At 38.7% G+C, this 11030-nt stretch overlaps 1 protein-coding gene across 1 annotated transcript; it reads right to left on the reverse strand.

Annotated features, from left to right (window-relative positions):
• Window positions 1–1577: 1577 nt before the first annotated feature.
• Window positions 1578–10418, reverse strand: LOC113234430 (PBAN-type neuropeptides-like). Its single transcript, XM_026469740.1, has 5 exons — window positions 10407–10418; window positions 8942–9039; window positions 8481–8573; window positions 6224–6366; window positions 1578–1706 (listed from the first exon to the last, which is right to left on the reverse strand). Exons 1-5 carry the CDS (start codon window positions 10416–10418, stop codon window positions 1648–1650), a joined length of 405 nt encoding a protein of 134 aa, XP_026325525.1. The 3' UTR covers window positions 1578–1647.
• Between the last annotated feature and the right edge of the window lie 612 nt (window positions 10419–11030).

The following is an 11030-nucleotide window of genomic DNA, read 5'->3' on the forward strand; positions in this document are numbered from 1 at the left end:
TTTTAGTTTGAAGCTTAGAAAATCGTTTTAGCGCATAGACTTTAATGTTAAAATAAGCTTGCAACGTTGTGTTTATAGCGAACAGCAAGAGTAGACCTCTAAAGGTTTTAAGATAAGTAAGTTTATTTGTAAAACACGAGTTTTATTTTTATTTATAAAATTATTATTCACATTGACGAATCAATTTGTTTAGAAAACATTTAGTAGTGCACAACAAACAGGCACTTAGTAGTGCTTATCGTTTAAATGCCCATCTCTAGAAATAGTTATAATGTCAGTAATTCCCAGTACGAACGCTTACACAAAGAGTATACTGCTTCAGAAATAAAGCAGTTATAACGTATATTAAGATGGTCCTTGTGACACTTCATTTAAAGTTTGTCATATAGATGAGGTAAAGTCGATAGATTTTAGTGTATTTGATCTTTGAAACAAAAGTTCTCTCTTATAATTTTATTTTTCTGGCGTATTCTGAACGGTGTAAATATAGGATGTGCTAAGTGTTTTATATTATTTTGAAGACATAAAACACAACTATAATTAAAATGCAATTTCAATAGATATTTTAGAAAATTTCACGGAACATGTATAAAAATATTTTTATTTTGATAGTATACAGGTAAGGTAAAAAAGACAATAAAATCTTAAATACTAGAAAGTAAGGTTTTTAAATTATTTGAATGAAATTGGGTCCCCGAGACAAGGGGACCAGGATGCTGGCAGCGTTCCTCCTTTGTATTGCCATGCTAATGCGTTAGGCAAGGAACTTGTCGGCCCTTGGGTTTCCTAGATTATTTTTTTATATAAAATTTTGTACAAATCCCGATGTACGGGTGAAGTGAAGGGCACTGGGACCCCACGGGCCATGAGTTTCGACTCCAAAGGCTGTAAATAGGTAGTCGGAGCCGAGATCCTGGTACTTATTACAAAACATTTATTATATCATCATTAATTTATAGGTTACAAAACGAAAATAACATTGACATGTTAATTCATTGCTTATGATTTTAAGAATGAACCTACACGCGCTGTACATTTATTCATTAAATTATCGAAAACTTTTTATGGATATATTTCATCTCTAGCAAATACAGTGTAATGAAGTTACCTTTGCATGTTGTTGTAAAAAATTAAGACAGTGCACGTCGTTACAAGGTTCTGTCGTATAGATTTTTATGAAGTGTCACAAGGATCATCCTAGATTATTTTTAGTATAGTAAGTCGTTATAGTTACCGTTTACGAAAACCAATGACGATGGGTAACTCTAATGTGGTAAACAGAGAGTACTTACATAATCGAAAAGAGTACATATTTTGTCTTTTTTTAAACTACACTCAGTTTTTATATAAATCCCGGTATTGAAATGTCATTTCGCAAAATATAAAGATGAATGCGAAACGTTTGATTTTTATTTAACGACATTTTTATTGCATTTTTTATATGAAAGAAAACAATGTAAATAATAATATCGCTTTAGTTTATTTGCACGTTGATTTAATATAATTTTATGCTACATTTTGTTATAAGAACAATAGCGTATAATTGTTAACAAAATCTGTTTTCGTCCAAGACATTATTCTAAAGGCTATTTTTTTTTATTTTTTTTTTAGTAATATAAGTACTAGAGAGGTAAGATTTTAAATGAATTATGTCGATTTCGTTTTGTTGGCGCTCCGTGCAACTCTAATCTTGTCAGGGTATAATTCTGAAACAAAAAAAAAACACAATTGGAGAAATTCACTGTCAGGCTTTTGAGTAACAATGTTTGACTCCAGTAGACCTAGCACGAACGAGAGAACGATCTATATAGCAGTATCTCGCGCTTTATGTCACTCTCGCGCAAATCGGAACATACGGAAAATACTTTCAACGGCAGGCGCGATCTACCGCGGCCCCAATTCTGTTAATTTTCTTTGCACCATTGGTCATTGTAATTCCGTCGAGACTCCACTGGCATTATATTGCAACTATTTATTTATTTGTATTCAGGTTACAAAGACCCATAAATATGTACCTTAAAGAATAACATACATACAATAAATTTTAACACGACACGAATTGCACTTGTCAGCGACGTGTGGCGCAATCTGGTGTCTGGTAACCGGCCTCGGAATCGCCGATACATGACACCCTTCGGCCGAAACTCTTCCTTCACGAAGGGTGAAAGATATTCGGTCGGCACTCTGCGGCGGGACTCCAACCGCTCGGCCCTCAGTATTGATGATAATATCAACTCCTCTGTAGACCAAAGACTTGTGTGCAAATCTGATTATTCTCTGGACATTGTACATTTCGTTCGTTGTTCTTCGGTATGGATGTCGGATCGACCGGTGTTCGATTTTATATGTCCGAAACGAAATAAGATATAAAAATTATGAAAACACCTATAGATAGGCCTTCATTGAACAACGATATTATGTATCCTATTTTTGCTGTACATAGGGCGCACTATAAGTTTCCGGAACTGGCCACTTACATAAACAATATTTAAAAAGTAATTACAACATTTGAAAATGGAACTCTTTGGCTATGGAATACAGATTGTTTCATCTCACTGTCACTTGTTTTTACATTGTGGCGTCATTTTAGAAATTGGTTGTCTACATCACCATGGATTTAACTCGTGAAAATTTTCGTAGTATGATTTTCTACGACTTTAAATCGCTAGGCTTCAAACTGCTTTTGGCGATGAAGCACCATGCAAGACGACTATTTATAGCGTGAATCTCAGTGACGAATTTGAACTGCTGTGAACAACAAAAACATCGATGCTGTGCGCCGTATGATCAAAACAGACAGGCATGTGACATACCATGAGATTCGGGCATCTTTAGGCATAGGCATGAGTCAAATACAATCAATACTACACAAACATTTGGGTGTGAAAAAGCTGTGCTCTCGGTGGATCCCACACAATTTGACTGAGGCTCAAATACGGATCGCGTCACTTGTTGCACCAAGTGACGCGATCCGTATTTGAGCCTCAGTTGCCTCAGGTGCCATGCTTACCAGATTCAAAGAAGGGGCATCAAATTTGGTGTGGGATATAATAACAGGTGACGAAACATGGATTTATAGTTACGATCCCAAAACAAAGCAGCAATCGAGCGTATGGATCTTTCGAGATGAGCCGAATCCAACCAAAGTGGCGCACGTGCAAAGTGCCTCTACGCAGATGATTGCTTCTTTTTTAATAAAACTGGACACGTGGCTACTGTTGCTTTGGAGAATCTTTGTACCGTGAATAGTGATTGGTACACGACCATTTGTTTGCCGTAAGTTATTGACAAACTCCGTAAAAATAACCGTAAACGCCGTATCATCTTGCACTACGATAATGCCAGTTCTCACACGGCCAGACAAACAAATGAATTTTTGAAGGTGAACAACGTTGACCTTATGAGCCATCACACGTACAGTCCCAACCTGGTACCTTGTGACTTTTATTTATTTCCAAAAATTAAGAACCAGTTACGCGGTCAACGATTTTCATCACCTAAAGGGGCTGTCCAAGTGTATGAAAAATATGTTTGAGAGATTGTCACGGAGGAGGCATAAATGTTTTCAAAATTGGTTTATTCGTATGAAAATGTGCATTAACGCTAACGGAGAATATTTCAAGAACCAATAAATTCATTTCTGACCATTTATAGGTCCGGTCTTGCGTTGAGTATTGTTCGCACTTGTGGGACGGCTCCGCCAAGTACCTACTCGATGCCTTGGATAAATTACAGCGTCGTGCTACTCGAATTGTAGGCGACGAAGAGGTCTCATCACGCCTTGAACCTCTGCAACTGCGTAGAGATGTTGCATCGCTTAGCGCCTTTTACCGCATGTATCATGGTGAGTGCTCTGAAGAGCTGTTCAACCTCATCCCCCCTTCCCCGTTCCTGCTCAGAAGCACGCCTGCTGGCCTTCGTAGTCACCGTTTCACTACCTGCCGAATTCCATCGCGTACTAAAAGGTTCGGTGACTCCTTTCTCTGCCGCACGGTTGACAAATGGAACTCCCTTCCGGCACATGTCTTCCCTCCCTCTTATGATATGGGGTCCTTCAAACGAGGCGTGAAGAGGCATATTGTAGGCAGGCAGGGTGGAGGTGGCTAGTGCAGTGAGGATTTCATCGCTGCACTAGGTTCCTTCGCGTTTGGATACCACTTTCCACTTAACTTCAGGTGGAGTGGAGTCATTTGCCTGTCATGTATAAAAAAAAAATAGTATTTTTTTCTTATTCGAAAACTTAATTTATTATAATAATTTCTTTATAATAAGTTCTTAAGTGGCGATCGCGTACCGGTAGACGCGGCGTGGGCAGATCACCCACAAGGTGGACTGATGTTCTGGTGAAGGCTGCGGAAATCCGCTGGATGCAAGCGGCGCAGGACAGCTCGTTGTGGCATTCTTTGAGGGAGGACTATGTTCAGCAGTGCACATCTTTTGGCTGAAATGATGATGATGATGAATGATGCCATTTTCCTGGGCCTTGGCGGTGCTTCCAGTTTTACTAATATTACCTTAGATGGTGTATCCCTACTAGTCCGCTCCTGCTGATTTTCGGTAACTTGATTCGTTAATACAGAACGACGACGACGAGATAGACCGGGTCGTTGAGAACAGGATAAGTGTAGGATGGATGAAATGGCGACAGGTCACAGGCACTATTTGCGATCGGCGAATGCCCCTCAAGCTAAAGGGGAAAATATACAAGACCGTGATTAGACCTGTCGTACTGTATGGATCAGAATGTTGGGTGATATAAAAGGGATGATGAATGAACTGTGCACGTAGCGGAAATGCGAATGTTGAGATGGATGTGTGGAGTGACGAGAAAGGATAAGATAAGGAATGAGTAAATCACGGAAAGTTTGAAAATGGAGCCAGTGACGGAAAAGTTGAGAGAGGTTAGCGTGGTATGGACATGTTATGCGAAGGGAAGAATATCATGTGACGAGAAGAGTGTTAAATATGAATGTGGAGGGATATAAGGGGAAAGGAAGGCCAAAGAAAAGATGGATGGATTGTGTGAAAGATGATATGGATAAGAAAGGTGTGAGTATAAAACTGATGGCTGATAGAGGAGAGTGGAAGAAAAATACATGTTGTACCGACCCCACCTAGCGTGGGATAAGGGCAGAAAGAAGAAATTAGTAGTCCACGCCATCGACTCGCAATTGAGGAGCAGAATACCAAAACAATGCAAAGGTTGTTGATTAGTAGCTCGCATCTATGGTAGCCATGGCTAGCCACTGATAAGTCACTAGAGTAGTGACTCTTAGGCGCCAGTTTGTATTCGTTCCGAATCCGCGACTATGCAAATCTAGAAAACTTGGACGCACTTCGGATTTCGCTTGTACACTAAGTCCGATTCCAATATGAAAAAATACGAATACCACTTGTGCACCTTGTTTTTTTGACGGGGGGAAATCTTTATAGATACCCCTGACCCCAGGGTTATGTAGGGACTCTCCCCGCATAACTACCCCACTAAAACCCCCCCGGATTTCCCTCTCGCCGGTCGACGTCGTGGGATCAAAAAACATTCACCACGACGCTGCCCGGGCTACCGCTTGTACACCTAGAGATAAAATGACACTTCGGACACCTGTGACATTTCGGACTGTCATTTCTCGGATTTGAAACGAATATGAATCGGATGAAGTGCGCAAAGGCGCTAACTTTTAGCAGAATATCAAACGTACAAAATCGAGAAAGGCTTGTTTTGTTACCTATATGAATCACGATATAATTCCGCAGTTAAATGTATGGAAGTCAAGCATACGTAATAAACTGATTATTGTTCCATTGAGTAACGTTTTCGTTTCTCATCATCCACAGCCTGATTTTACCCACTGCTGGGTACAGGCCTCCCGAAGTTTGTGCCATATACCACGATCTTGTCCTAGCCGCGTCCATTGACGCCACGCGACGCGTACTACGTTGTTGCTTGCCTTGCAACTGGGCGCTCCAATTAGCCAATGCCTTGCTCCACCCGTCATCAGCTTGCCTTGCTATGTGTCCCGTCCAACTCCACTCAAGTTCCATGTTCCAAGTTCCAGCATACTGGTCTTTGGACCGTCGTCGGATCTCGACATTCGGAACTCGGTCTACAAGGCTGATACCGAGCATGCCACGCTCCATGGCCCTCTGTGCAACTCTCGAATTCCTTGAGATTGTTTGACTTGCCTTTGAAGTATGTCTGGAGTATCGTAGTAATCTTACTTACCATAGATGAGCTCCCGTCCCAATCTTGGTGAGAAATCCATAGACCGGCCCAGTCTTGGTGAGAAATTCATAGTCCGACCAAGTCTTGGTGAGAAATACCTCACCCTATTATCCATCGGATCGACTGCGGCGTCTGCGCGGTCTCTGTAAAGTAAAATTTATTGTTTACCTAGGGACTTATTAAGCTTATTCGCGACAGACAGCGTGACAGCATTTGTATTCAGAAAAAACTTTGCGTCCGTGTAACAAGACCAAAAAAGAGTACCATACAATAGAAAACATTTATTACAACGCCATAACACCGACAGACAGTAAAGAAGGTATAAAAAATACTAGACAAAAAAGTTTGGGAGCAACTGGTCTATTGCGTGTCCTCTTCAACTACCCATACACGGTAGATTAGATAGATAAGCATACTTAATTAAAAAGGCATGTATTTAAATGATCATCTTAAGTTTGCAAAAGCAGCAGGCAAAAGAAACTAAAAGGTCATCTTTTTTAATCATTGATCTTCTTTCTCTGAGACATAAAATAAATTAAATCAATAGATATATTAATTTGTTCTGAAATGTTTGATTTGAAAATTAACTTTGGCAACCTTATGTTGAGCCAAGTATAAACAAAAAACAAACAAAACTATTTATTATATTATAGATACTGTAAAACTCCAATAATGTTAAAAATACTTAAATCACTGAAATGTTGAAGTTGTTACACGAATTTTATTGTTACAAGTCAGTCTATAATAAAAAAAAGTAGCACGGCGCGTGTGACGCGAACAGGGGTCTCCGCCATCTTGCGGCCCGAAACGCGGAAGGCGAGGAAGCGGTGGTGTACGGCCAGCGCTGACAGAATATATTATTAGGATAGTTAGTAGAAGTTAAGTCTAAGTTCAGTTATATTAATTATATTAGTTGTTTGTTGTTTTTATTGTGCGCTACTAATTCATTAATTAAGAATTAACATATAATGTGTGAGAGCGTGCTCGCCAACAAACTGTTTCCAGTTTGGCGGGAGATGTACTGTTGTAAATGTATAAACTTTTTTTGAATAAATGAATTAAAAAAAAAAAGAAGGCGAACGCGGCAAAATTTTGCTCGCTTCGAGTGCTAATAACCCATTACGGCGTTATAATACTATTTTAAAACTAAGTAAATGTTGATTATATTTGTATGCCAATACTATATTAATTATAATATAATTTGACGTGAAAGCATTTTCGGAAACGCAAGCAAATTGGAGTCTGCTTTTTCATATGCTACTAACCTAACCTACTGAATGGAGGGCGCAACCAAGCAACTAACATTTATTAGGAGATCAATATCAATAGATATACTGGTTATAAATGTCATCCATCGTTAAAAGAGAAGACCAATAATAAAAAATGAGGATCAAATGTTATTTTTAAATACCAAATATTTATTTAATATGCTTAAATATAATCATAGTGTTACCTTGAATGCAGTTCATTTATAATAGTTGGAACAATTAATATATATACATCAAACATTAAAAAATCGTTTATTTAGTAAAGGTCACATTAAAATAGATCAATTACATCTTTAAGGTTCAAATAACATTATTCCATTTAAAAAAGCACAGCGTCAGAACATTTCAAATTAATTAACAGTTTTTTTTTATCTCTACTCGTATCTAGTTTGCTGTGTAAGGGCGCGTCCTAATTATGTCGTGACGACTGACAGTCGTACAGTTTAAAATGTCATGGCTTGTACATTTAAATGAAGTTGTTCACACATAGAACAACACGACTGTCGTTTACGACTTTTTTGTTACTACGACAGACTGTCGTGAGAACGGCAAGAGCTAGAACGGCAGTCGTCCAACGATAAATAAAATGTGACGACAAATAATCGCAGCTTCAAACGATTCTGTCGTGTCAACGACAAAGCGGCTACGGTGAACCGATAAATCGTCGCCGTCGTCGCGATCTAGTAGGAACAGCTAGACACGACAGTTGTTCAACGATAAAATAAACGTCCACGACACAGTCACGACAGATAGTCGTGATAATGGGAACAGGCTAGACGCGACAGTCGACTAATGATAAATAAATCGTTACGACATAATGAGAAAGCGCCCTTAACATACTTTGCTTCCATCAAAACGAAAAACTACTTATATAAACAAAACTCGTCAAAGAGTGTTAGAGATATTCCATAGAATATTGCCTTCAAACATGCAATCAAAACTTAATAGAAAACATCAACGGAAATTGAACTCTCCGGCGAAGAACTTACGAGTAATCGTCACGTGGCAAATCGTCAGACTGGCTTCTGCCGATTCTAGGTGTAAAGAGAACATTTTCCCGGCGTTTATCATCTGTTTTATACCTGCATTTATGTAATGTTATGTAAATAATAACTTATATAATAATAAAGCTTAGAATAATAACGCATAGAAACCTAGTCCGCACACGCCAAGTGAGGCAAATTGAAGCGCTCCCAATGAGCCTACGCGAGCGGGCGGCCCGTCAGTGCTCAAGGTCAACTGCACCGCGAACAGCTCAAGAATTTTAGCTAAAAATGACGAAATGTGCGGTAAATGAGTGTGAAAAAACCGGAGCTCATTAACGCTCGCATCACCGCTTTGCAGCTAAAATAGGTAAAATGACAGTACTTTCCAGGACGAACTCTTTTACAAGAAGCTCTACTGCTGCTAAGGTCTACTTTACTACTATATCGGTAAAAAAAAGCCAAACCTGTTGTCTTCGAATGCAAATTCCACAGCGCGTTTTCCCAATCGAGGTCCGAACCAAACACCACCACCATCGCTTCGTTTGTTATCTAGATTTTCATCCTGCGAGGAAAATGCAGTTTTTAATATAAATACGAGTTATAGAATCGACACGCGTCGCCAGGCGTCGTACTTGAAAAACAGGACGCGACGCGACGCTTCGACTCTGCGCCAGTGTGAGTTAAGCCTATGTGTTTTATTGAATGTCAGGATATTTCACCACCTTAATATTCAATTGTTTTTTGTTAAATTCCTACAATACTTTGTTATAATTATTAATACATGGAGCGAACACCTTCGATCCGCCGGATTCGAATCGACGCCTTCTAGTAAACCGTGTCAGGCGTTATGCTAACCAAGCCACGGAACACAGGCCAACGATGACCAAAATTTATCAACTTGAATAAATATAGTTACATAATCTGTAGGCTCGATAAATAGCGGAGCTAAATAACACGTCGCTTCACTAAAATTAGTGTTGCTAATAAATAACATAAACAATATCTTTCGTTTCATGACCTTTTACAACATAATAAAATAAGCAGATTTCTCACAGATGGCACTACGGCAAAAAGGCGTTCAAAACGAAAAACAAAGACCTGCAACCTTAGAATAATAACGCAAAGAAACCTAGTCCGCACACGCTAAGTGAGGTAAATTGAAGCGCGCCCAAAGGGCGGGCGACACGAGCGGGCGGGCCTTCAGTGCTTAAGGTCAACTTGCACCGCGAACAGCTCAAGAATTTTAGCTAAAAATGACGAAATGTGCGGTAAATGAGTGTAAAAATAAGTCAGACAAACATAAAATAGATACTAACATCACATTCCACAAGGAAGTAACGTTCAACTTGTATTTTTATATAAATATTCACTAAAACCGAAAATTAACCTACTACTAAAACTAGCCTACATGAATTTGATTTTTGCCTCACTTGTGACGGTTCGTTTGATATGAAACTATCATTCTATGCGTTATTATTCTAAGTCTGCAACAAGTTACATTACAAAAATTGTACGGTCCGCTAGTTCGTTCCGTGGCTTAGTTGGCATAGCGTCGAGGGGCACACAGTCTAGATTCCACACAATTATGATTTAAAGTGTATTCCATAACATTTAAGTTTATTTGAAAAGAGCAATCCCTAGAGTTTCTTGCTCGTTCTTCTCAGAGAGGTCAGCGTAGTGAACGAGCAGTAGCTTAAAAAGTATCTTAAAAATGACGTTTTCAAGTGTAAAAATTTTACATATGGATATTAAATTAACCTTGTGAAATTTTTCAAAATTTATCAAAATTGTTTACTATGAACATTTCATTTCGAATAAAACTTCATCTCGACTGGTCTTAGAATTGAGGTCGAATCAAATTGTTTTGTTTTTCAGAGATGTTCGAAATTTGAATGTAATAATAGAATCGAATCCGATGTTATTACTAACCAATAATAACATTTTCACAGATAAGAAATTTGTTCTAACAAAACAGTATCTTTATGCTGGTCGTCATTTTCGGTTTTTGAACAAATCATAGAGGGTTTATGATATGTGTGTAGATAAAGAATAATCTCAGTACAGAGTACTAAAAAAACCGACCTCAAAAGTACGTGGAATTACGTCTATTTGCTAAGTTTTATTGAAATATCTCCTAATCCGCCACTATACAGGACTTGACACAGGAGATAATAAAAAATCGGTTTTCACTACTCGAAGTATATTGAGAGAAAAACGCCTTCAATTGGAGAAATAGCAAAATGAACCATTTTTGTAGGTTTAAATTTCCAATATTTATAATTAAATATTTTGCCAAATTTATTTTGCACTCTCTTGATCATGGCGAATTGTTTATTATAGCTGGGGTTACGAGCAGCAGATGCATACTCTAGATTAGATTATTTTTGTAATATCAAGTGACAGGACGAACAAATCGTGCGCCTGATGGTAAGCGACACACCTGTCAATAACAATCGCAAAGATCTGAGGGGCACTGCCACTGCGCCCGTTACCTTGAGACATAAGTTGACAAGTCCCATGTGCCCTTAATTTCACCAGCACCCTTGCCCTTCT

The sequence above is a fragment of the Hyposmocoma kahamanoa genome, unplaced genomic scaffold (genome assembly GCF_003589595.1).
Source record: "Hyposmocoma kahamanoa isolate Upper Pololo Valley unplaced genomic scaffold, ASM358959v1 84, whole genome shotgun sequence".
In the NCBI taxonomy this organism is placed as follows: Eukaryota; Metazoa; Arthropoda; class Insecta; order Lepidoptera; family Cosmopterigidae; genus Hyposmocoma; species Hyposmocoma kahamanoa.

Bases quoted from the DNA above. Each gene is read 5' to 3' on its own strand.
- LOC113234430 (XM_026469740.1), bottom strand. The intron at 8,574-8,941 runs GTTTGGCTTTTT...ACATAAATGCAG, and splicing joins TTTGCATTCGAAGACAACAG to GTATAAAACAGATGATAAAC. The intron at 6,367-8,480 runs GTAAGTTCTTCG...TTTACTTTACAG, and splicing joins TTGCCACGTGACGATTACTC to AGACCGCGCAGACGCCGCAG.